Genomic DNA, 26,381 nt, shown 5'->3' on the forward strand with positions numbered 1-26,381 from the left:
CTCTTTCTCCCTCCCTTCCCTCTCTAAAAATAAATAAATAAAATCTTTGAAAAAAAAAAACCCTTGGGTAAAACAACCCAATTCCCAACAAAGCTGGGTACAGGCAGTGTCACCCCCTTTCTGCAGCTCACACCGCTGCAAACCGGTACTGTGTAAACTCACCACCCCCGCCCTGAAAAGACAGTGGCTACTTGACTTTGCTACAAACAGTCGGGGTCAACTCGCCTGCGATCCTTTAATGAAGGAAATGTGTGACTCTGTGACATGCCCCTTTTCAACTCTTGCTTTCTGCCCCCAGAGGGGTGTAGTGGAAAACGACATAAAAGCAAAAACAAAACAGGACTTCCCACATCTACTCTTCTTAAGGACGGAGTTCATGGAAAAGTCTGCCCCCTTGCACGCTTGCGATTCCTTGGTGGTGGCGGTGCGGCGGGACTAGGCGGTCGGTCTTCCGGGTCCTCTCCCGCCGGGGTGTTCTGGCACGCAGTTACCTGACCCAGCTAACGGGGACCCAGTGAGCGTCCTTGCTCAGCTTCTCTAAGAGCACTCTGAGCTGGCTGTACGCACTCTGGAGGTCCTCCTTCACCAGCACGGCGTCCACCAGGTGCCCGTAATGCTGGTCTATGAAGGCGGCAGAGGCAGACATCTCTTGCTGCTCCTCATCCTGCAAGGAAAGGGACGCTTAGGGAGCCACAGGGCGGCTCTCCCCACAAATAAGAAACCCACAGCCAGTGTCTTGGGCAGCGTTCTGACCTCGGCTTTTGAAGAGATGAAATGATGGCTATGGCCCGTGAATAACCCACTGTGTACACAACAAACAGAGTGGAGTGGCAATATCCTACCCAACTTCCAAGAAAGTTAATGGGCAACAGACAAAAATCAGTGTTCGGTCATTCATTCACAAAACAGGATCTGTTAACTGAAAGCCATGACACAAAGTGCTTTGGGGGCGGGGAGGGGGGTATAGATTCTATATCTGTGTCAATATCACATTTCCTGTGCACAGGTATTTCCAAAGAAGCGGTGCTATTGCGTTGCACGGCAGTTCAGTTAAATAATCACAGGAAAGATCTATAAATAGTAACAGTATAAAAGTGAAAAAAAAAAACATTTCTGGAATCAAGTGGGAGAAGAGGAAGGTGCATAAAAGAAATCTAATGCCCTCTGAAAACTCCTAACTTCACACGGTAGAGCTCGATTCTTCATTCCTTCATACCAGGGCCAAACCCTAGCACGGGAGACAAAGCAGAGTGAGTTACAGGGCTGGGACAACCCAGGTCAAATTCCCCATTTCCTCAGAGTTCCCGCCTTCTTTCATCAGATTGCTTTCCTGACATTTACCACTGAGGTCTAGGCAGCCAATCACTCTTTCTTTACCAAACCCGCACCATGTTGGCTGCCTAGTTCAAACAACCCTCTAATAAGTGGCATGAAAGCAGACGGCTGACTGGCAATTAGTTTGGTTTAGGGAAGAAAGGAAAGTGGCAGATCCACTCTAAGTAAAACTGCAAAACAAACTTTGTCGCTGGCCTGCACCCACCTCCTTCCTATGTCTTTCCAGTCCCGTGTGGCCTCCTCTCCTCCGCCCCTAGGGGCTCAGCGTTGCGATTCTGCCATGGAGCGGGGTGAGCTGTCCTGCCCCAAAGAGACCCCCCCACAAACTCCTCCTCTTCACTCTCTTGCCAATCAACACCAATTCCTACTTCAGAGAGAGCCCCTGCAGTTTCAGCAGATCCGTTCCAAAGGGCCAGGGAGCAGCTTTTGCACGCTACCGCAAAGACTGCCGGACCTAAGGGAAGGCTGAGGTCATTCCTTCTCCTTACTCCTTTCCCCCAGGAGAGGAAAAACCAGGTGAAACTGAGAGAAGCTTCCCAGGTCTGTGTTGGATCTTGCAGGGCCCCTCTGGTCCTCGAAAGCACTCCGCAGCATCCTGGTGCCGGCCCTGGATCTTCAACGCCCCCACCCCCAGCCCTTGCGCACACATCCCGTAGACCTGTCTGCTGCTGCTGGGCGCCCCCCGCCGCACCCCATCCAGGACTCCAACCATCCATCCTGGAAGCATTTAGCTACCTGAGAAATTACAGAAGGAACATTTCTGCCCACTGAGTACCTCCATCTTCCTGATAAATATCTGCGTCTCGACGGTACTCACATCGCTAAACGGAGTAAAATGTGTGACATTTGTTCTGCAGCCGCAAATCCCCCGAATCGACCTCGAGCACGTGGGAAAGGTTCCCCTCACTCGGCCAGGTACCCCCACGTCGGATTAGCTTACTAGAGCTGAAGTTGGTTTTGATCAAAAACTACTTGGGTTTGTCTTAGGAGTTCAACAGATCCGTGTGGTTGGTCGCACTCAGGGCCCTATTTTCCGGGAGGGTGCTTCTGTGAGGGAGTAGGACCCCCACAAGGCCACCCCGGAATGAATTGTAAGGCACTTCCAGCTGCCTCCCCTTGAACCTTCCGGTCGCTGGACCGAGTCAGTCTGACCAATAGACAACATGGGAAGAGGGTCGTGTGCAGGAGGCAGAGCACCCGTACATAACAGTAACAGGCCCCGTTAGGCCTTCAGAAAAGAAATGATCGACTTTAAACTTACAAGTGGGGCTGCTGTGTCCTCACAAGCCGGGGACATGGGGGACGTCTTCCTTTTCTCCTGAATGGCAGGCTTTACAAATATGACATAGGGTTTGAACTCCGAGGTCCTCAGCTGTCTCAGTGCCTGAGGGAGCAAGTTCGAAAACATTACATCCTTTGAAAATATCTGACAGTGAAACATACTTTCCAAATGCTCAGTACGGGCGTGCTTCATCCCGTGACCTCAGTGGCAAAGTTTCCGACTACATGGCCAGATGACAATGAACTTCAACTGGGCAGATCAAGTGCTCATTGTCTCTCTCTCTCCACTTAGCCTCTGCACTCAGCGGGGCCCGGATGGCCTGCTCGCTGAGAATGCGGAGAACGGAGGGTCGAGAGGCTTGGCTCCAAGGGCGGCCATCTTTCTTGGCTCTGACCCTGCAAGCTCTCAGGAGCCTTCTGACGCCCTTCGCTTCCTGCCCAGTCCTGATGGGTGGGCCGGCAGGATTCAACGCGTATCCACCGAGTCGGACGTCATCACTTGGGACTGCGCTCATGCAGGGTACCTGCTGCTGCAGAGGCCTCCTTAGGCTCCTCAGAGAAAAGGTTTGCTGAGCAAGTGAAGGGACCGAGAGCTCAGAACAAACCACACAGGCTTTAGAAGGTTTTCTACGAGCAAACCGTCCTCTTTTTTTTTTAATGCTGTGTCAGTAGCTTGAAACAACAAGCATTTATTGTTTTTATTTTTTTTAGACTTTTTAATAAAGATTTTATGTATTTATTTTTAGAGAGGGAAGGGAGGGAGAGAGAGAGAGAGAGAGAGAAACATCAATGTGCAGTTGCTAGGGGTCATAGCCTGCAACCCAGGCATGTACCCTGACTGGGAATCGAACCTTCGACACTTTGGTTCGCAGCCCACGCTCAATCCACTGAGCTACACCAGCCAGGGCTGCAAACCATCCTTTTACAGCATTTTTTTTAAGGGCCTCTGTTCGTAAACACGGGTACTAAACTGTTCCATGTGCAATCTGCAGCCAAAACAATAAAATCACTTTCCCAATAAAATCTTGAAATTTAGACTTTTAATTTCCACTACCAACTCCCCGGAAGTCTAAGTTAACGCGGGGTTTTCCTCATCCGTAATGTGCTTTTCGGAGTCTGTTTGAAGCAAACTTCTATAAAATAAAGCCTACAGCTTCCATCATAAAATCAGAGCTCTATTTCTATAGAGGAATAAAAAAAAAAAACCCAGATGAGGTGAAAGCTTAGCAGTCTTTCCCAAAGACAAGGTTAGGAGGACGGCCGAGCCCCTGTCGAGTGCACGGCAGGGAGAGCGTGCGGAACGGAACAAGTGTGTTCGAAGCACTTCACAGGGGCACGTCTCCTTCCCCTTTGCCTTTCAAACTGCTCTCCCAGCCGCCTCCCTCACTGGTTCCCCAAGCCACCGGTCTCCTGGTGCCGGTCAAGGAGGGGTGCCCTGACACCCCCACCTGGGCACTGGCATCTAAGTCCCTGTCACATCACAACTGGCCAGTCGGTGCCACCATCGACGGCACGACTTGCTCCACGCAGAGATTCCTGCCCTGGGTCTCTGGGCTGCCAAGAGGGTCCATGAACGCCCTGTCATGTTAACGCATTTTTCGTGTGTGTACAGAGGTACCTATTTTAGGATGCAAAGCTTTCATTAGATTCTCAGGAAAACCTCAAGACCCTCTCAAGACTCCTCAGGAAAGGGAGACCTCAGGAAATGTTCATATCCAGTGCCCTAAAAACATCTTAGACTGAGGCCCGATATTCTGTAAAACGTACAATCCCCTAGTTTAGACATTCCACGAACAAAACATGCCCAGCTGGCCCAGGAACTCACGTCCGGCTCCACGTCCACCAAACAGACTTTGTTTCTGGCCATCACGGCCTGAATGGCCTCCAGGCTGGTTCCATAAAGGTTCTCCTTATACTCGCCATGCTCCAGGAACCTAGAACGCCACGAGAGGAGGAAGGGCCTTCAGTTCCTGCGCTTGCCCACACATTAGCGCAGACACGTGAGCGGGCTTCCCACGGGGACCCTCTCCCGCCTCCTCCGCAAGCCCTCCCAGCTCCAGTGAAACGCTGGTCCTTGGGCAAGGACCCACCGCCGCACAGAGGGCCCCCTGGGCCACCAGGCAGAGACGTACTTGTTGTGATGTATGTCGGCCTCAAATGCTTGCTTAGAGACAAAGTGATACTCCACCCCGTCCTTCTCATGGCTCCTTCGGGGCCTGGTGGTATCTTTGAAAGAAAGAAGAAGGAAAGCTGGGCAGAGAGAGGTCACCGTGCAGCGGGAGAGACCAGCAGCGCGCCTGTGCCCGTATTCGGAGTTCATTGCTGACTCCTCTATAAACCAACATCTTCCACTCATCCAGGGTCCCTGTGTGAATCCCTGGCTCACGCAGCTCTTTGATGAAGGTGAAGGAGGCCTCCCACTTTGCGGGAGAGGAAACAGAGGTGCAGACCTCTGGCAGAAGGCAACGGAGGCCTCCCACTTGGCAGAGAGGTGAGGCGCCGAGCCAGGGACCCGGAGCTGGCAGGCAGCGGAGGCGAGGTCTGAACTCTCTGTCTCACGCCAAGTGCGCTCCCTCGCCCCCCTGCCAGGCTGCCTCACTGATGCTGCGGCTTTCAGAGAATCACCCACCGAGGAGATCCCTCGCCCTAAACTGTTATTATTCCCTAGTCCTCACTGCTTGGTGAGCGCAGAGGAGGCACAAACACAGATGACTGTGCTGTAGGCTTTTAATTCTCTATTCAGCTGTTCCTCATTTTGAGAAAGGAGACGTGAAGACAGGCAGTCCCTTTACGGACGAGATGCGCTTCGGCGGAGCGGGCTGTCGCTTAGTGTCAGAGCGCAGGGCATTTCCGGTGGGTTCCCACAATGGAACGGCAGTGCGCAAACCCTGCCAGGGGCAAGCAGGTCCTCCACAGAACAAGAGCGCGCACGAAGCGACACGCAGCTTCTTCTTCTGCAGCATTCCGAGAGAAGAGACGGGGTCTCGGAAGACAGTGTTTTCTGGCCCTTGGAGGCCACCCTGGGAGATGCTCTGTGGTCCCCATGGGGGTGTCTTTGGCCAAACTCTGGCAGAGCTGCTGGGGTCGCCTTTCTGGCCACGTCATTCACTTCACCCACTGACTGCATTCTAAAGACCTCAGATGAGTATAGGAGACCCTGCGGGCCCGCCCAGCCCCCAGCTCCGCTTCACCTCCCCCACGTCATCCACACCGGCGGCCCCGGCCCCCAACACTGCTCCGCTAGGCCACACCTTCATCCCTTTGTACAACACACTGTTCCCTCTGGAGAGAGCACTCTCCCTTCTTCTCTGCCTGGAAAACTCCTATTTACTCCTCCAAACCCAGCATAAAGGTCACTGCCTCCAGGAAGCCTTCGCTGATTCCCCCAGTTCTTAAATGCAAGGAGGAAAGTCACCCCTCTGTGTGGTACCTGGAAGCAGGCAGGCCTGACCAGCCAGGTACCCTTGACCGAAGGGATGGATCTGAGGGTTTCAAAGGGTCTATGTGTGAGCAGTTCCACGTCCTGTTTCAGTCCATCCTCTTGGCCCGGAAGGCCGTGGCCCCCTGAAACCCTCCAGAAGGGCCTCCCCAACCCCACAACCCGTCCCCATTCCTGCCATTTCAAGTTGGGCTCTGAAGGGCAATTCTGACAACCCACAGGCTGCGCCATGAGCCCTGAAGCCCAGGGGAATGGCTCTGTAGCCACCCTCCCTCAGAACATTCTGGAAAGATCCCACTGCTGCCACCACAGCATCCCCTCTTGGTGGTCACCGTTGCCAGAGGGACAGACAGAGTGTCCCACAGAAAGGAAAGGGACAGCCGAGGGCAGGAAGAGGCAGGCTGCCGTGCAGCCTGGTGAAGACTGCCCAGGGCAGGCTGCCTGGGTTTGAAGCTTCACTCTGCCACTTAACGCTGTGTGACAGTGGGCAAGTAACTTAACCTCTCTGAGCCTCAGTGTCTTCCTCTGCAGGAGAGGATGATGACAATCTCTCGGGCACAGGGAAGGCCGACCAAGTCACTCACATGAGAGCTCTTGGTGTCGTTCCCAGTGCTCTTCACTCTCCTCTTCCTCATCACACTCAGAACAAGGACCTCCCGCCTGCCAGATGTCAGCATCCCTGGCTGCCTCTAGAGCCAGGAGCCGCCCCGACGGGCCAGATCCAGCTACAAGGGAGCGCCCAGGCAATACTGCTCCCTGGGCTCTCTGGCTTCCCTGCCCTGCCCTCTCACCTGAGCAGAGGGCAGGGGCCACAGGAGTCAGCCTTCTGGAAGAGGAGGCCGGAATGGCCCTCATCGCTGGAGGGCCCTTGGCATTGGGTTGAGGTTGCCACTTCATCTGCAATGTGCTCTAGACTCACCTCCTGTCCCAGGCAGGAACTGGGCAAGTGATCCTCTAGCTCCTGCCTCAGAGGGTCCTAGTGGACCGCTGATCATGGGTCTCACCCATCATGCCTAGGTCCCATGTGTCTGCCTACAGCTGGCAGTGCTTGGCCGTTGCTCAGACCCAAAGTGAGGATGAAGATGGATATGGGGAGTCGAGTCCCCGTGAAATAATTCACGGGTAGGCACCACCGCCACCCCACGCACGTGGGCCCTCTTACGTGGAACGGCAACACCGAAGTGCTGTGGGTTCTCCGCCACCACCTTCTGCTTCAGCTCGTGCAGCCGGGCCCCCAGAGACCCTGGGGAAGGAAGGGGAGGCTGGCCAGGGGCCCTGCTGAGCGCCCTCCCCACCCCTCCAGGGAGGAGACCAGCCCGCTCCCTGGAGACACAGGACGTCACCTACCGATCAGCACCACCAGGCGGGGCCGCTTACTGGGTTGGTGCTGGTACCTGGTCACCTCCTCATAGGTCAGCAGCTCCGGAGACTCAGCTGCCACGGACGCCTTCCCTTCCTGCAGGCTTCCCGGTCTCTCCCTGCGGCCCAGCCGGAAGCTCCTCCGAAGACCAGCTTTGGGGACAGGGCGGAGGATACCATGACATTCGTCCACCTGGCCAGACCTGGAGGTGGCACTGAGGCCCCCTGGCCTCTCCTAAGCTCCTCCTGCCACAGGAAGGGCTTCATCAAGACACACAGTAAGACGGCGGAAGGGTGACCGCCTGGCATCCGAAAACAGGGTTCAAGGTCACTGTTTGACTTGGCATGTGACTGACCTGGAACCGGCTGTCACCTCTCTGAGCCTCAATTTCCTTGTCTGTGAAAAGGAAATGCAATGTGTGGACTGCGTCCTGAGTCGGGGGGAATGATCCATAGGATATCGCTGGGACAATTTGGCGAAGTTTTAATATAGACCTTGTATGAGACAGTAGAATGGATAGGGAATGCATGTTACATCCCCAGAATTTGATGACCGCCCTGGGGTCCTGTGAGAGAGGTCCTTAGGGAGCACATGCCGAGGTATCTAAGGGTGGAGGGACCCGGCGTCTACAACGAGCTCTCACGTGACTCAGGCAAAAATGGAGACACGCAGAAAAAGGAAATGCAACAGCAAACACGGCAAACACAACTAGAGAGTCTGGTGCAGAGCGCACGGGAGTTCTGTGGGCAATGCTTACAGCTAGCTTCCCAGTAAGTCTGAAATTCCTTCAGAACCAGAAGCTAGAAAGACCCTGCCTGTCTCTAAGGTCTTTGAAAGGACTGGCCGATGTGGAAGGAGTGAGGGTACTTCGGAGACGGTAACAGACGGCGTGACTGCACGGCGGTGGCGTGACCACGGGCCAGACTGCAGCCGAGATCACGATAATACGATCAGTGTCAATGCAGGGACCCGTGTCCCTTTCCTGTCAGGGCAGGTCAGCCCCTCCTCTGCTGACAGAGACCGAGCAGAAATGCGGGTCCCACAGGCGGAGCTGCTCTTGAAAGGTCCCCAGGGCTCAGATCACTCTGTCTCTGTCTCTCTCGGACCCAGGAGCCCGTGGCGGGCTGTGCGTGGGGCGGGGAGAGGATCCTGGGGGAAAAGCCCCTGCTACTCACCCACGTAATGCCCTCTGAAGTACCCCTCACAGTCACAGGTCTCTGGGAATCAAACAGAGAGGGACGTCGGTGAGCCATGCTGGACCCAGACCCCAGCCCGGAGGCACCTTGCCCCTGGATGGTCAGGAAGAGCCCTCTGGAATGGTATCTCAGGGGGCTTAGGAGAAATCCCATGTCCTGGCCACCCCAGGAAAACAAACCATTCTGCTCAGCTCCGTTCTCCATGCTTAGGCCCCCAATAGCCTGTGCAAGCCCTAGCGGGGGTTCTGGGCCAGCAGGCCCCACCCCAGGCCCTCTGAGCTAGGGCCAGTGTGGGCAAGGAGGGAAGAGTCACTAGCCCTGCCCCCCTCTGGTCTCTTGCCTCCTACCCAGCCCAGTCACAGCCAGCCCAGCCCAGCCCAGGCCTGGGGAGGCTGAGAGGCTGAGCCCTGTGTGCCAGTTGGGCTGGGAGGGGCTCCGTCCCACCCCCGCTCTGCAGCCTCAAGGAGCAGGCCGGTCCAGCTGGCAGAGCAGGGAGAGGTGTGCAGAGATCAGAGGGGGACAGCCACCCCAGCGTGGGGCGGGGGGAGGGGAAGGACAGGCCCCCTCCAGCGCCAGACATTCCGCAGAAAAGGGGCCTTGTCCGAGCACACGGAGCAAACGCCAGGCCTACCTTTGTCACAAGGCTGATCATCTGCGGTTTGCACAAAAGACAGATGGAACAGCGTTAGTGGAGGGGGACCAGGAGGCCCTGCGGCTGAGAGGCAGCCACGGCCCCGCGTGCCTGAGGAGCCCTCCATCTGTTCCCTGCTCCTCTCCCCTGGCCAACCTGGGACCCGTGCTGCGGTGGTGCGTTACGAAACCAAGACTGGCTCTAATTAGTCTTCCTGTGTGTGTCTCATTAGCAGCCAAAAGAAAGCCAGCTCATCCCTAGTGTAAGCAGCCTCAAGGCCAGTCTGTTCAGCAGCCCTTTCGATGGAGGGCGAGTGGAAAGGAGTGGCGGTGGGCTGTGCCACCGAGCCAGGGGAGCAGCTGACTCCAGCACGCCCGCGGTGGGCAAGCTTCCTCTCCGTGCCCTCGCTGGGGACGCTGGCCGCAGGCCCTGTGAAAATGCCACCCCGGTCCCACTCCCTCGACCTCATGAGCCTCCATTTTGCCATCTTGGGAAAGGAGATGCCCAGACCCCGCCACTTCACGGGGCTGTTGTGACAGATACGAGGCAAAAGGGGTAGGTGGTGGGCGCGCCTTCTAAAAGGGAGAGTGTTGCACGGAGTAGAGGGGGCCGATAAAATACAGAACACTGGGTTAAATCTGAACTTCAGAAAAACATGGGATCGGTGTTTAGGACATATAGACCCCATGCAATATTTGGGACGTACTAAGAAATTGTTTGCTGTTTACATGAAACTCAGATTGCATTGAGCATCCGACCCCTCGCACAGAGGCACCCAGAGGGACCCAGCAGCCACCTCCTTCCCCGCCCCCCAGACCAGAGGCTCCTAAACCTACGGGATCGGAGAGCCCCTTGGATGTGGAGTGGAAGCTGTGGACCTTCTCCCGACGACCAGCCCCTCCCCCACACACGCGCACACACACACACGCGCACACGCACACACACAGAAGTCTGCACGCAACCTCGGGAGAAGTGTTAACATGCTCCCTGGTGCGGTCTATGGGCCCCCAATGCAGAAGCTCCTCTCCGGGGAATAGCTCTCCCCCAACGTACCCCCATTTCGCCTCCTCGTCCCTCCACCCCTGCCCCCCTCCCCACTTTCTCCGAGTTCAAGGACCCTTGGTCCTCCCTCCAGCCCAGAGGCCACTTCTTGGCACAAACCGTCCAAGTCCTAACCCCGGCCCCTCCCCGAAGTGCCATCCTCGCCAGTCTACTCACAGGGGGGCTTCTTGAGGCTCTGGGGACTCGGCAGGGGGCCTGCAGCTCTCCGGTGGCTTAGCCGCCTGCGGACAAGGGGACGGGCAGGCCCGTGAGCTGGGGCACGGACCCGGTCACGGCTGTCTTACCGAACACGTGGAGAAACTGCATGCTGGGTCCCACGGGGGGCACAGCCTCTGCTTCACACTGAGGGGGTCCACGGTTCAGGGGTGCTCGCTGCTTCACAACGGGGGAAAAACTGAGTCTCCTGCTCTGGAAGCAGCTCGCTCAGCACAAGACGGTCACACCCAGGGACCCGGGCCAGTGCCTTGGGTCAGCAGTGGGTCATTCCTTTCCTACACTGACCCTCGAGGAAGGGGGGCCTTGCCATCCCTGAGGAAGCTGGAGAACGAACAGCAGGGCTCCCAGGCAGAGGGGGACAGTGACCCTAATTTAACCTTCTCTCAGTGGGGACCCCGTATTCCCAGTGCGGGTGTTCCCGGAGAGAGGGGCTGCCCAGGTCTCATCTCTGACCTGAGACAACGCCCAGGGCTCTGGAAGGCGTTTGGATTTGCACATTTAAGTGCCGCGGAAGAGCCTCCCCACCACGGCCCGTGAGACAGAACGGCCTGTGCGGGTGGCTCTGAGCCCCGCTGAGGAAGGAGAGCAGCGGTCCTCACGCGGCGGCAGCGCCTCAGAATCACCTGGAACGTCGGTGAGAACGCAGACCTCGGAGCCCGCCGCTGGGGTTTCTGATTCCGCGGGTCTGGGGCAGGGCCCGGGAGTCTGCATTTCCCACAGGTCCTGAGCTGGGGGCCACATGCCAAGGGCCCCTGGAGCGGATGAACGAGGTCTGGGGTTACCGCCTCCCACACCTCAGGGGAGGCGATGCAGTCTTAACCGCCAGCCCCTCCGACCCAGAACTGACACTCTTGGAAACCTATCCTAAGGAAACAGTTTGAACTATGAGGAACGGTCTATGTGCAAGACAATACCGCAGCCTGGCGGCAGTGAAACACTGGAGAAGACTGGCAAGTAGGGAAGGAGTCACTTGGAGGAAGGGTCATACCTAAGTGACTTTAGGTTACTTCCTCCAAGAAGCCTTCCCTGCATACCTGGACGAGGGCCAAACATTTTACTGTGACCTCAAAGAACACTATGCCCTCCTCCCTCGCCCCCCTCACATTTGTACAAAGTATGCGTCCGAACCACGTGTGTGACTTTTCAGCTGAACTACCAGCAGCCCCCTAGGGTGGCTGGCACAGGCCAGCTCCATCCATAGTAAGCGCATTCACGCTGCCCATGAATGAATGCTGTGGCTGCTGATGAAATATTAGAGCCACTGAAATCACACCGTAACTAAGAGGTAGTATGTGGAAAATGCTGATGTCAAAAAGTAGAGTTTAAAAAAAAAAAAGCAAGATCTCAGATTCTACATGCAGCACTCAAGTAAAAAGCACAGAAAGGAAATAAGTTATCCTGTTTAAATTGTGGCAAGACTTTGGGTAATTTTTCTTTTCCTTGTCCACCTCTTCCTTATTTCTGTATTTTTTTTTTTTGCCAACTCTCTGGATGTATTATACCATATACATGAACCTAATAACACAGATTTTCGTGTATCTATTTAAACCTCAGTCATCACCACGCATTCTGGGCCAAGTCTTCTTGTACACACTCAAGTACAATTGGCACTTACCTGGAGGACCAATACAAAGGGAGTCTGCATTTCTCACAGGTCGAGAGTCTGTCATCTGCCGCCTGCACCCCTGCCGCCCCTGAACTGCCCCTCACCACGCGCCCCAGACCCACCTCTCCTGGAACTGCTGGGAGGGGATGAGGCCGGCGCGGAGGTTGGTGTCCCCCACTCGCTTGGCCTGCCACCACGTGGGGTCGTCCTGGCTCACCACCTCCAGGACCTGCCCGCGCTGGAAGGGCAGGCCTGCCTCCTGGCAGGGGATAGCGCGGTCCTCCCGCGGGTCGTAGTGGAAGAGGGCGCGCATGAACACCTGCGGGGGGTGGGGGACGGGCGCGGTGAGGCGCGTGAGGGCCGGCTCGGAGGCCCAGGACGACCGCCGTGCGCGATTCGGAAGAACAAGCAGCCCCAAGAGCAGAACACCGATCAGAAACGCACCACACGTATGTTCTTATGTTCTTCCACCATTTGGGATAGTATAGTCGGGAAACCCCTCAAGAATCAGAAAATGAATGGGGCCCCGTGTCCCAATTTCCTTTTCTAACCGACACGTGTCCCCAGGTACCCGATCTGCCGCCCTTCGCATACCCCACGCGACAGTTAGCCCTGGGACCAAGAAGGAAAGGCAAGCGCCGTCTGTGACTCCCTCCCACGTGACTCTGGCACGCTAGCTGCCCCTCGCGAAGTCAGCAGCCACCCGTTAACCAAGTAAACTAGATGTTCTGGCAAGATCACAAATATCAATAGAACTTCTGTTCCTGATGCCTCGCCCCGTTTCTCTGTGGGTACGTGACCACCCCCACCCTGTGTCCAGTTCGGTCCTGGCTCATCTGCCGCACACTCGGCCGACCCCCACCTCCGCCCTTTGCCCTGGAGTCACCGCCCCTGGAGAAGACGGTGGGAAGACACGCTTCCTCGGTCTTTCCTATAATTCGGTGGCATGGATTTATTTCTATTTGGATTCCATTAGTTTAACAGCAAATAGTTTTTTAAAAAGGCCAGAGGGCTCCTTAGACCAACAGTTTTCAACCTTTTTCATCTCACGGCACACATAAACTAATTACTAAAAGTCTGTGGCATGCCAAAAAAATATATTTTTCCAATCTGACAGAAATAGGTATAATTTTTATTCATCCACAGTGGATGGCTATTGCTGTGTTGGCTGTTGTCATTTTTCCAGTTGACAGTCTAAGGGAAAAGAGGTCAGTGCCCCTGACTAAATAGTCAGATGTTGCATGTTTTAAAAAATTTTTGTGGCATACAAAATGTGTTTGAACATCGCTGCCTTAGACAGATCCAAATCATACTCCTTTATATGCTCGCCAGCAAAGATTCAGTTAGACAACAGGAGGGACTTTCTGACCGGATACTGTGAGGACAGAGACCCTCATCGAGCCGCAGATGTTAGCAGGGTCCCAGGCATTCAGAAGAGAAAAGAATCTTAAATGGCCGACCCAGCCCCAGCCCCAGCTTAAGAAGAAACAGTTAGGAAGGATGGGCTGGGGGGGCAGGAAGACCAAGTTCTCTCCTTGTATCAAGTTCAAGCCTTCGGTAGCTGCAGAGGGGGCCCACGCTACCTTGTCCCAGGAAGAACCACGTCTCATCAGGTAGGAGTCCCTGTTCTGTATACCCTGGGAACCGGTGAAACAGTGCAAAGAAGAAGCAAGCCACAAAAAACATTACTTCTTCCTTTGCTATAGAAAAAACAAAAACACCTGACTTCAAAGACATTGTCCATTCTTAATCCCCATTCATCAAAATATCTACTCTGTGTCGGGTGCGGGAATGCCCCGCCCCCTCTTTCACGCACTGGGTACTGGGAGGCCGGGGCTGGGAGTCAGCTCTCTTGAAAACCTGGCATGCTTCCTTCCATCCACCAATGAAAAGTACGTAATTCATGACGTTCGCCTTTCTGCCCTGGCTTCCAGGGAAGTTCAGATCCAAGTTCACTTGACATCAAACAACGCCCTCTTCCGTCCTCTCTGCCACCCCCTCAGCCCCGGTCCTAGCAGCCTCTCCACTAGACTTTTACGTCAGCCTCTCCACTGGACTTTTACGTCAGCCTCCAACCAGGCCTCCCTGCCTCCCGCCTCCACCCGCTCCGCCCTCCTCCAGGGCGCTACCCGGGAAGCTTTCTAAAACACAACTCTGGGTCCTGGCTGTGGGCCCAGTGGACTGAGCGCCGGCCTGTGAACCAAAGGGTCGATGGTTCAGTTCCCAGTCGGGGCACATGCCTGGGTTGCAGGCCAGGTCCCCAGTAGAGGGTGCACAACAGGCAACCACACATTGATGTTTCTCTCTTTCTCCCTCCCTTCCCTGCCTCTAAAAATAAATAAATAAAATATTTTAAAACACACACACACACACACACACACAACTGTGGTTGCATCACTCCCCTTAAAAAAAAAAAAAGCTTCAAGGTCACTCAGAAGATAGCCAGCCCACCTCCTCCCGCCCCCAGACCCCACCCCAGCGATCTTTCTCACCGACCCCCATACTCCTCTGCAGTCCTTCCTTGGAGCTGCTGTCTAGGTGGACCCCTCTGCCTCTACTTCCCTCCCCTTCCTCCTCCCCCCCAGGGACCTCCCCATCTTGCCTCCCTCCAGCCTCACCTCCTCATGCGGACCCGGGACCTCTCCCACGGCTCCTGCAACTCTGCACAGAGCCCTTCCGCAGCACTTCCCGCAGGACAGCGAAAGACCTGCTCCCCGGGCTCCCCTTCCACGCTAGGAACCCTCAAAGCCCCACATCGACCTGTCGCCAGCATCTGGCAGAGCACACAGCACAGAGGAGGCGCCCAAAAAAGGCAGGCTCCACAAAGAAGGAAACACACGGCAGTTCCTTCATTGGTCCCAAAGCCAGCACACTTGGTACCTCTTCTCCCTCTTTATGGCCCTGATTTTCTATTTCAGTTCAAATGCATTAGTCAGCTAGGTCAAATCCTGTTTCCAAAGAGGCAGGGTACAAATAAATATTCGCGACAGAGTTACAATCTGTCGAGCACGCGTTCCGAGACCAGCTGTATGATCTGTTCCCAAACAACCATCTCCAAGGCTGGGCTGGAGCCCTCCCTCCCCACCCTCCCCACCCCGCCTGCAGCTCCCCTCATACCTTGCTCTCCCTCAAACGGTCCTCCTCCTGGGTGGCTGGGATGATCTTCAGGGTGATGGACCCCTGGGACTGAGCCTGGAAGGGGAGAGGGCACAGGCTGGCCGTCTCCCAGGTCGAACCCCCGTGAGTTCACGTCTTACTTCCCAGGTCTGAGAACTCACGTTCGGGGGAAAGTCAGACCTCACTGCCCCGCTGTGACCCACCCTTCTGTGGTGGCAGCGGCTGAACTGACAAAGCAAAATTCAAAAGCCAAGTACCTGCATTTTTAGACACCGGGACATAAGATCTTAAATGAGAATCCGAGGACAACAGGTGCACCCGATTCGAGCTCTGTGTCCCTCCTGACCTCTCGTGCCCCAAGGGGCTGCCCTTCTTCGCTTCCTCTCGGGTTATTTTGAATGACCTAGCCCAGCTCCCTTCTTCTCCTTCCAACCTGGTGGGGGCTGGCTCCCCATCAGTACGGCCCTCTTTGCTTCCATCTCCCCCAGTGGGCTCTCCAATCACAGGCCACTCCGACCTGCCCCGGGGTTCCCCCTCCCCCTGCCTGACAGAAACCCTGCACCCCGACCTGGGGAGCCCACAAGGAAGAATGCCATCAGCCCACGACAGCGCGTCTCGCCCACTGGTCTCGCTGGCCCTGCGTCCCCCAGAGCACAAGGAGGTGAGCGCCCAGAACCAGGGGAAGGGCGGTGAGACCGGAGGACTTGAAGAGGCTGCCAGCAACCAGGGCCCCTCCAGCGGGGCCTTGAAGAGCCGGCCTCCTCTCTTCATACCTCGCCCGGTGGCTGTCCCCACACCATCAGAAGTTAGCAAGAGGTGTCATGTCAGGGAAGAATGCTGAGGACCCAGAGGACAAGACTGCGATGGGGACTCTCTACGATTTCAGGTTCAGCTTGAGCCCCCAGAATGGACTCAGGGGGCTGTGCCCATCCCAGCCCAGATGTGAAGTGCTATATCCTCCTCCAGATGTTTGCATCCTCGTAACCACCCCTCACAGGATGAGCAGCCATCCCTGGCCTTACCTCCCAGGAAAGGAAACTGAAACTCAGGATGATCTGATGACTGGCCCAAGGTTGCAGAGCCAGAAAGTGGCAGAGGCAGGATTCAAACCCAGGACCCAAAGCCCTTTGCTTGGGTCCTCCTTGGGCTGCAACCTCTTACATTCCTCGACCATTTGGAAGAGGGAACCTTTTTTTTGGGGGGGGGCTCCCAGAAGGACCCTCAGGAGAGGGAGCCGGGGGTCAGGGGGATGGCTGTGCTGGAGGGGGGGTCTGCGAGAGGCAGGTGGACTGGAAGCTCACCTCCTCCTGTCCCCCACCCTGCACCCTGCAGCCCTCCCATAAAAACGGGAAGACTAAGCCCTGGCTGCTGTGGCTTAGTTGGTTGAGCGTCGTCCTACAAAGGGAAGGGTCGCCAGTTCGATTACCAGGGCGGGTACGTGCCTGGGTTGAAGGTCCCCCGTTGGAGGTGTGTGAGAGGCAACCGACTGATGTTTCTCTCACACATCAATGTTTCTCTCCTTCTCTTTCTCCCTCCCTTCCCCTCTCTCTAAAGAATAAATAAAATCTTGAAAATAAAAATAAAAAACCGGGGAGACTGAGCCAAACCCACCCTGGCCCCAGGAAGCGCCACCACCACCACCCCGCGCCCGCGCACGCACACGGGCACGCGCACGCATCACGGACCAGAATCTGGCTGATCTCGTCGGGCCGCTTGTGCAGGACGGTGATCCCGTTCACTTCCCGGAGCTCGTCCCCAACGTGGACCAGGCCTAGGAGACACGGCAGTGACCGTCAGCAAGGAGGGGAGTGTCGGCCCCCAGAGCTCAAAGCTCTGGGCATCGCTGGAACTGGGGTAAACTGAGTCCCTACTGTGTGCTGGGTGACGCGCTCGGCGTCACAGCCTCACGACCACCCAGGAAAATCTCCAGTTTACGAGCTGGCAGCTGAGATCCAGAAGAATTATGCACCTTGCCCGAGGCCCAGCTGCTAAGAAACAACACAGAAAGACCGTGTCCTTTCTGCGGTAACCTCTGCTTCTTTAAACATTGCATTAACTCTTCACCTTCCTGGATTTACGGACACACTCTGAGAATGTCCTTCTCAAATCTGAGCGGGAAGACTAGGGAGCACCAGGGAAGATGTCAGCAAGGGTGTCAAACACACCTGTCTGTTGGCCTCCACCTCAATGACAGCTGTCTCCCCATAGGGGGCCCTATTTGCTACTGAAAGTGGACACTGGCCCAGCAGCATTAGCTCCGCCCAGGAAGTGGCTAGGGGTGCAGGGTCTGGGCCCCACCTAAGACCTACTGGATCAGAGTCGCCTTTAGCAAGATGCTGGGTGCGGGGCGGGGGGGCGCGGTCAGGGGCAGAGTTCCCATGCTCACTCATGTTTGAGAAGCTCTGGTCTAGGGTTCTTCACGTCAATGATCCCCAGGCTTTTGGGGCAGCACCCCCCACCCCAGGAGGCTTGCCTCCGACTCAGTTCTTCCCCACACAGTGATTTGCAACTTCTTCTCCATCCAAATGAACCTGGGACATGAACCGTCCCCTGACGAATAGTGGCAGCTGGGTGGCGGGGAAAGGTGTCGCTGCTCCCCCAAGCCCCGACGGCATGCTCAACTACCATATCCTAGGGCTAAGCCACTGCATGAGTCCTTCCGATGCCCCCAAAGCATTCCATGCCTGAGGGATTTCCAACCAATGGAAATTTCTACCTGGCTTGTGAAAGAAAATTCCAGCCCCACTCCCCAACTCCTAATGCTCCCCGACTCCTAATACATCCCAGACAGGTGACGGGATAGGAGGGTGAAATGAGACCTGTGGCCAAACGGGGGAGGCTGGGGGGTGAGGGCCATCACATTCGCCAGGAGGGCACTGATGTCACTCACCACTGCGGTCTGCTGCGCCGCCTCGCATGATCCTGGCCACCACGACAGCCCCTGAGTGCTCGTCCCGTCGGATGGTGGCGCCCTGCATCAGAGACAGAGCAGGCAGGCTCCTCGGAAGCACCCCCAAACCTCATATTCCGACACTCTGAACCCCAAAGAGCCACCCCATTTCTCCCTCTGTCCCCCACGGGACAACTCAGTGGGGACCTTTCCAACACTAAGGACTCAATGAAACTGACATCTCTCATTAGTATCGTCCAGCATTTTACAGTTTAAACAAAGCACAATAAGGCAGCAATGGCCTTGTTTTAGAGAGGAGGGGCTGGGGCTCGGAGAAGGTGAGCATCCTCAAGGTCACCCAGCTGAGAAGCAGGAAAGCTTTTTGTCATGCTGAATTCAGAGCTTTCTCTATCATATCACAGCCCCTGCCTTTTGCAAAGACATTTAATAACGAGAGTATGTGCCAGCAAATGCTCGTCCTGCCTCCAACCAATCACAGGGTTACCGGGCCTTCTGCTGCCGAAAGGAACCAATTACGCCCCAGCCAGAGCCTGGGGGCCAGGACTTGGTCCACGAAGCACCGAACAGAGAGGTCATCGAGGATGAGAAAGACCTGACGGGCCCTCCATTTCCTGCGCCACGCAGGTTGGGCAGTGGCAGGACAGGGCAGCCGTCAGGTCCAAGAGCCAAGGCCCGGCGTTGGACAGCCCTGGGTTTGAATTCACGCTGCCATGTACTAGAAGCATGCGGCCTTAGCAAAGAGCACCTTATCCTCTCTGGGTCTATTTCTTCTGGGGTGTGAGGTAACACTGAACTCTCGGAGTTGTACCAAGGACCACATCAGGTAATGCACGCAAGGCACTTAGCATAGAACAAGCGCTCCATAAATGCTAACCCTTTATTATCGGATGTACTGCAGACGCACTGGCACAATTATGGACTTCGTTCGTGTCATCTAGTTGACCTACGTAAGATAAATACTGCTGGAAAGAGAGGTCATTAGCTGAGAGCCCTGTGGCTTCTTCCCCCTAGAACTGCGTGCTCTCCAGAGTCTGTGCCCATCCTTTCCCCTCCCCCATCTCAGCGGTGGGGAGGGGGGGTCCTCCTGTCCAGGCTGGTCCCTCTTCCCCTCCCTCCCGCTCCTCCGTCCTCAATGCCCCTTCTCCACTGGCTCCTCCTCCTGGCCCTAAACATTTTTATCAAGTCTCTCCCATCATTAAAAAGCCTGCGTCCCCACCCAGCAGAAGCCGTCTCCCTTCCTTTGGAGCAAGCTTCTTAAAGAAGCAGCGTGAGTGCGTCTGCCCTCTCTGCCTCCTGCCCTCGGAGCCACGAACCCCTGCAACCTCAAATGCACCCGCCAAAGCACCTGGCGACCCACCAGATGCCACCCTCAGTCCTCTGTCCTCTGATCACCCTCCTGTCTGACTCTGGTGCTCACCCCCCCACCCGGGAATTGTCTCTTAGCCTGGGCCCTAGTGACACCTCTTTCCAGTTCTTCCCAAAGACAAATCATCTCCTTTGCCGAGTCCTCCTCTCCCTGCTTTTTAAATGTTGGCGAAAGGGCTGGGATTCAGCCCCGGCCCTCTTCTTGTCTCGCTCTGTACACTCTTCACCCACGAGGTCTTGACCTCTCAGGTGTAACTTGAACCGCTCCTGGAGGCGGGGGGCAGCCAAATTTAGATCTCTGGACACGCACCCCTTGCACCTCCTGGTCATCTCCACTTCCGAGTCACCCAGGCCTCTTGAGTTCAATGAACCCTAAGCCCCTCCTTATTCCGGCCCCAGATGTGGCTGCAGCACCTGCCTGGTCCCAGCAGACACCTGGGGGCATTATCCTGGGGGCCTTCCCGGACTCCTGCCCAACTGAGGCAGCCACGGAGGGACATTTCATTTTATTTCTGAAATATTTCCTGGGTGTCTCTTCCCAGTTCCCACAGGCCTAGGTCAGGTCCCCTTTCTAAACTGCATGGACCTGGCCCCCACCTGCAAACGGGTTTCCTGCTTCCGGCCTCACTCTCCAGGTCCCTCTCTACTCAGCGGCCGGTGTGCTCCTTCCACACCGCAAACCCAGCCGTGCTATTTCGTACTGGAAACCTTCCCGAGGCTCCCCGCTGCCCTGGCGGCCAAGCTCAGTCCCCGCGCGTGGACGGACAGTCAGGTTCTGTATGACCTGCCAGCGCTCTGGCCTCACCCCTGCTGCTCTTACCTCCGACTTGGCATTCTACGTCCACCCCAGGCAGCTCTGAGCTGCCCGAATATGCCATTTACCTTCCCTTGGCTCTGCGCATGCGGTCGACTGTGTGGAATGCCCTTCCTCTCCCTTTTGCTTCTGGAAAACCCTGTTTCTTTTGGGGGGGGGGATTCAGCATGGGCATCACCCCTTCCAGGAAGCCCCCAGTCATGACCTCCTGGGAACCCCCAGAGAGCCAGGAATTAGTCATCTCGGAAGTGCCTGCACCCAACAGGGCGTCGGGCACACAGCAGGGTGCCCGATGCGGCTGCCCACGTTGAAGAGACAGAAACACAGGCAGAGGAGAGATCCCACCCCGGGTGCAGAAGCGGCTCATCTGAGGTCATCCAGTGAAAGCTGAAGATAAAGACTGCCAGCCACGGTGTTCTTCAGGGCAAGCGCTCAATTCTCTGGACTTCCCCTACTTCCCTCCATTTAATAAACAACCTTGTCCCTTTGCTCGGTCAATCAGTGCTGAGCCAGAACCGAAATGATAACCATCTGTCAGCCGAGGAGAAGAATGGCTGCTACCCGTGATTCCGGGTATTCAGAGAAGGGACTGGCATTTCTCTGTCAAGGGCCACATTTTAGGCTTTGGGGGCCACACAACCTTCTTTGCAACGACTCAGTTCTGCCGCTGCCGTGCAAAGAAAGCTGCGGACAAGATGGAAACGAAGAGCATGGCTGTGTGCCAATAAAACTTTATTTACAAAATCTGGCAGAGGGCTGGGTCTGGCCCTTGGACCGGAGTTTGCCAGCTCAGAGCATGGTGGTCAGGGCGGCCCCGGGCAGTTGTGCAGGTTGTTTGTTGGCTGCACACGGGAGCCTGGCCAGGGCTGAGGAGGAAGCGGTGCCTACCCAGAGAAAGGGGTGCCCGGCACACAAAAGCGTTGCAGGGACTAGGGACAACCTGACAAAGCTGCCGTCACTTGCTCCAAAGACTTCAGGAGGGTCCCTTCCTAGTTTTCTGGGTGGAACAGGGAAAGGGTGGGGAAGGGGGGGGTGCTACATACCAGGGGTTCCTTGTTCTTCACCAGGCGGACGATCTTCACTGATTCTTCATCGAAATCTTCCTCGATATTATCAGGCAGAGGGGGCAGAACAGGGTCAAAATTCTTCTGGGCAACCGTGTCGTGGACCACGAGCATGGCCTGCCAGGAAGGCAAGAGGAAGGAAAGGCTGGCCCAGAGCTCCCAGGGCTCCGGGGGGTCTTAGGTTTCACACCAGAGAGGCAACCCCCCCAGACGCGCCAACGGAGGATCCGTCACGCAGAAGTCTCCCGTCCTCAGTCTCACGACGGAACGCTCCCTCCCGCCCGCATCTCAGGAGACACACGCTGCGCGGGTGGGTGGGGACCGCGGCGTGACTACCCTGAGGTGGGGGGTGGACAGCAGCTGGAGCAGCTCCCTCTCGTCGCTGCGCACAGAGGCGGCCTGCAGCTCCTCCATCACCTGCAGGGCGGGCGAAGGGACAGGAGGCCGTGGGTGCTTCCAGCCTGCTGGGAGTCACTGGGCAAAACCCTGCTCCCCGGACCTCAGGCCCGAGGGCCCTCCCAGGAACTGCGGCAGCACCCAAGGGTGCACCAGGCCCTCAGCCACCCCACACTGAAGCTCCCGGGGAAATCACACCAGGGGGAGCTTGGGCAGCTCCACAGAACAACCCTCATGGGTGCTAACTGACAAAGCCCTAACTGGGTGTCACTTGTTTTATGTGGAGCCTCTCGCTTAACTCTTGCAGGGACCTAGATGGAGCGGGCACTGGTATGTTGCCATTTTACAGATGGGGATTTAATGAGAGATTAAATACTTCGCCCAGGGCCGCAAAGCTGGTATGCGGCAGAGCCAGGACTTGAACCTGGGCTTGTCTGGCTCCCTTACCTGTGCCCCCACTACCGCACTGAGAAAACTGGGGCTCAGAGAGCTCAGGTGACTTCAGGTCACAGAGCTCGTAGGACACGCAGCGCTGTGCCTGGGGGCCTGGCAACCTAACATGCTCCCTGTCACATTCCACGGAGGAGAAAGGCATGGAAACCGCACCCACGGGTGGCCCCCTTCCCTCGGCAGGCCACCTCCGGGGCTTAGGTGAGAGTTCATTCAGGTGCTGGACTTCGTAACCAACAGGGCCTGCTCTCCCCAAACCATGCAACAGAGAGGACAGGTCCGCAAGAAATGAGGAAGGGCTCCTTTAAAACACAAGAAGCCGGAGCAGGTAAACGAGGACAGACTGCCAGTTCCTTGCCCCCAGGACTTCGCTCAGGCCGCCCCAAACACGCTGGCCTGTTTGGCCTATTGGTATGGCCAGTCCTCGGCGGTTTGGGAACTGCAGGTCTGATCCAAATGCTCGCACTTCGCAGCCGGAGAAACAGACTTTCTCGGGAACACAGTGAGTAGGCGTCCTCCTGTCTCCATGTCCCCCAGCCCAGTCCAAGGCTCACGAGTTCCTCCCAGACTGTTAGGAGCCCCAGGGAGGAGGAGGGAAGGAGACCCTCTTCACCCTGGGGCTTCCCAAGTCCCAGTGTCCCCTGGCTCAGCAGTGGTGAGGAAGCAATACACGGCGCACCGCGGGATGGGGAAAGGGCTGACACCATATGGAAAGGACTGGGGCTTACGTCCTCAGCCAGGGCCACGGCGCTGTGCAGAACGGGGGTCGGACTCTGCCTCTCGTAATAGCGAAGCTTCTCGTGAATCTGCAAAGACAGCCGATTTCTCGCTGGGGCCTCCCAAGCCAGCTGCCGAGGTTTACCCCTGGACAGCACATGGCCCGCCCCTGGCTGTGGGGCTGCAAACTGCGTCATCCACGGGGCAACATAAGAGAAAACCCTGCACAATGGGCTAATGAAGACCTCCCTGGGGCAGGGGGCCGGCTAGGATGACCACCGCCGGCCCCAGCGAGCTAGGAAGACCCCTAGAAACCCTCCCCAGAGGGGAGGACACAGGGACCTACCTTCATTAAGTAACCGAGGCTTTTCTCACTGAAAACATCCTGCAGGAAGCCCATCTCCTCCTTGTGGTTGGAGTCAGGTCTGAGTTGAGAGGTCAGCAGCGCCAGGGTTTCATGCAAGCCTGAGGGGAGTATAAGGGAAACAAAGTACAGCAAATGCAACGGTACTTCCGTCAGGACCCCCCCTCCGCGGGAACCCCCAGCGCACCCTCCAACAACACTTCAGCCCTATCCTGGGAACACTCTTTTCCCAGGCTCTCGTTCCCAGGGCTTGGAGGCCGGGCAACTCCTGACAGCCAGCGCTGGCAGCGACCTGCTTTCTTTCCAGCCCTGCTGCTGGGCAGGTTCTTGTCTTCAGGGCCCTGGAGGCCCAGCCCCAGGGAGGCACTCACCAGAGTCCTCGGACAGCACCGGCATGTCTGTGCTGGTCAGCTCCCAGGCTCTGCCTGCGGGGCGGTGGGAGGAGAGGGGGAGGGGTGAGGCTCCACTGAGCCCATTCATTCCACAGTGACTACAGGTCTACTGTGTCTGTCCCTGGCCGATATGGGGACCGAGGGGATGGGAACAAACAACTCTCCGCTCACTTTGTTTTCGGGGAGGAGAGAAAACTGGGATTTGCTCTGTGCCCCTGATGCACGAAACATTGTGCTGGGTGATTTCGCACGACATTTTCCTTAATCTGCACAAAGCTCTGAGGAATGAGAACTAACAGTACCATTCCACTGAAAGAAACAGAAGCTTGGAGGAATTCAGTCACTTACGGGCCAGGACCCACTGGCTCCTCTCTGTCCGTGGGTGCTGTCCTCTACAGCAACCCCCTTCTCCTGTGACCTTCTAAGAGGCCTCGATCAAGTCCCTTGCCTGTCACGCCTTCGACAAGTGACTGGCTGAGCCCACAAGCTCCCTCCTTCCCCTCCATCCCTCAAGCCCCAATCCGAAGGGCGCCTCCCCCTAGAACAGAGCACACGGAGGAGGTGGAGAAACGAGAGCGCAGGCGGAGGAGCCTGTCTCAGAAGGCCCCCCAACGCGCTCTGCAGCACGTGGACCTCAGAAAGTCCTCCTTCCGAAGGGGACTAGGAGAGCAATGATTCATTCATTCTGAAAACAGGGGCCAGCCCCCCTGCACGCGAGCACGGTGACACTAAGATGCGGAAGAATGGTACCCGGCCCTCCCGCCGTCGTACACCCCCCACCCCAAGCCGGACTAACCCGCTGGCTCCTCCTAGCTGAGCCCCTCAGCCCTGCTCCCCCCCCCCCAGCGGCCGAGCATAGACTCCAGCTCGCTTTCCGAAGGAACCTGTGGGACGAACAAGGAGCGAGGCTGGGCTAAGGAGAGGAGAAACCTGGGGGACGCCGGCGAGGCGGTGTCGGACGGAGGATGCCGAGCGAAGGAGTAGGGCGCAGCGGGGAGGGAGTGCGGGAGGGAAGGCCGGGGGCCACGGGGAGGGGACGGAGCTGCCCCTTACCCCCAACTGGGGACTCGGTGGGCCGCGAGGCTGCCGTGGGCACGAGGGGCGGGTCTCGCCTCCCGATCCACGCCCCCGCCTGGCCCCTCCCGCCGCGGCCCCAGTCCCTTGTCTGTTCCCTGCGCGGGTTCCTACCTGGGCCCGCCGGAATCTCCGCTCCAGCCTGGGAGCCGCGCGGGGGCCCGGAGCCTCCGCCGCCGCTGGCTCCGCCTTCCCGGCCCCTCCCTGCAGCGGCCGCGCCGGGCGGGGGCGGCGGAGCGGGAGGAGGCGAGGCGCGAGGAGGAGGGAGTAGGGGGCGCCGGAGGGGGAGGAGCGGAGGCCGTCCCCGGCGTCTGGCACCGCTAGCCCTTCGCTCGTCTGCGTTGTAGCCCCTCCCCAGTGCCCTCCCACTCGAGCCCCGAGGAGCCCCCCGCCTGTGTCCCCCCACAGGCCGGGCACGCAGCCAGCCTTCCCTCCCGCCCCCACCGCCCACACATACCCACCCCCAGCGCGCGGCGGGGTGGACGCTTGCTGAACATATAATTAAATTTTGCGAACATTTATGGAGCGCCCTCCAAGTGCCAGGCACTGTGCCAGGGGCTGGGGGTTCAAAAACGGCAGAGACAGAGATCCTGGATTTGAGGGACTCCCAGACCGGGCGGGAGACCTCGCAGAGGCGAGGGCAGCTCGCGGTTAACAATGCAACTCGCTGGAAAAGATTTATCGGTGCACGCTGTCCCCGGGGGTGGGGGGGGCGGGCGGCGAGGAGAGGTGAGGGCGGGAGAAGTTGGGCTGGGGAGACCGCAAGGCTCAGTTCTGCCCCGGTCAGGGAGAGAAGGGACCGAGGCGGGAGTGGGGCGGCTCGTGCGCAGGGACTCGGAAATGGCCCTGACGATCACCGACTTTAATTTTGCTGTCCCTGTGCCTCAGGTACTCCTCAAATCCCTTCGCATCCCATAAACCCCTGAGGTAGAGACCGTTACTACCTCTGCTCTGAGATTGAGGAAACTGAGGCTCAGGGGTGGAAGGCTGTGTATGGGGGAGTGGGCAGGTGGTTGCGAGTGTTGGAGAGTGAGGACTGGGTGAGCCCCTCCCCTCCCCCCAGCAGCAAAGAAAGGGCTGCAGAGGAAATGGGTCCACAACCACCCCGCCCCCGCCCCCAGTAGCCTGCAGTGCATGATGGGGAGGTTGTCGGTGGCAGAGCAGGTCATGATTACGTTTCCCCTCCTTCCTCAAACATCTACACCAGTGCTTCTCCCAATGCAAGGTGCCTATGAATCATCCCGCGGTTGTGCAGCCCTGGAGCCCTGCCAGATTCTGCATTTCTAACAAGCTCCCGGGGGTGGGGGGGCGGGTGGACGTGCCCTGCCTCAGGACCTCACTTGGAGTCAAGAAAGACTACAAGAGGCGCAGTGTTACCTGGGGTGTTCAGTGGTCCATGTCGAGAGCCATCTGATGATTTTTTTTAAAGATTTTATTTATTATTTTCAGAGAGAGGAGAAGGGAGGGAGAAAGAGACGGAGAGAAACATCGATTGGCTGCCTGTTGTTAGACCCCAAAGAGGGACCCAGCGCATAACCCAGGCACATGCCCTGGCAGGGAATCCAACCCCGGATATTTCCGTTTGCAGGCA

The 26,381-nt window shown here is 57.1% G+C and overlaps 1 protein-coding gene across 1 annotated transcript; it reads right to left on the reverse strand.

Moving 5' to 3' along the window:
• Positions 1 to 24,956, reverse strand: MPP3 (MAGUK p55 scaffold protein 3). The gene is made up of 19 exons (XM_045837309.1): positions 24,905 to 24,956; positions 23,696 to 23,749; positions 23,307 to 23,425; positions 22,972 to 23,049; positions 21,734 to 21,814; positions 21,377 to 21,514; positions 18,134 to 18,215; positions 16,929 to 17,014; positions 15,244 to 15,318; positions 12,249 to 12,445; positions 10,461 to 10,525; positions 9,243 to 9,263; positions 8,591 to 8,632; positions 7,403 to 7,567; positions 7,218 to 7,298; positions 4,749 to 4,842; positions 4,442 to 4,550; positions 2,597 to 2,719; positions 1 to 664 (listed from the first exon to the last, which is right to left on the reverse strand). Exons 2-19 carry the CDS (start codon positions 23,718 to 23,720, stop codon positions 488 to 490), a joined length of 1,758 nt encoding a protein of 585 aa, XP_045693265.1. The 5' UTR covers positions 23,721 to 23,749; positions 24,905 to 24,956; the 3' UTR covers positions 1 to 487.
• Positions 24,957 to 26,381: the final 1,425 nt, after the last annotated feature.

This window comes from Phyllostomus hastatus, unplaced genomic scaffold (assembly GCF_019186645.2).
Source record: "Phyllostomus hastatus isolate PE091 unplaced genomic scaffold, TTU_PhHast_1.1 phas_contig_210, whole genome shotgun sequence".
Classification (NCBI taxonomy): Eukaryota; Metazoa; Chordata; class Mammalia; order Chiroptera; family Phyllostomidae; genus Phyllostomus; species Phyllostomus hastatus.

What these genes read in the sequence shown, in the direction of transcription:
- MPP3 (XM_045837309.1), bottom strand. Translation starts at nt 23,720, where the DNA reads ATGCCGGTGCTGTCCGAGGACTCTG. An exon ending in GCCTCGGTTACTTAATGAAG is followed by an intron (nt 23,050 to 23,306) that starts GTAGGTCCCTGT and finishes CTGTCTTTGCAG; the next exon opens with ATTCACGAGAAGCTTCGCTA. An exon ending in CGGCGCAGCAGACCGCAGTG is followed by an intron (nt 17,015 to 18,133) that starts GTGAGTGACATC and finishes CGTGTCTCCTAG; the next exon opens with GCCTGGTCCACGTTGGGGAC.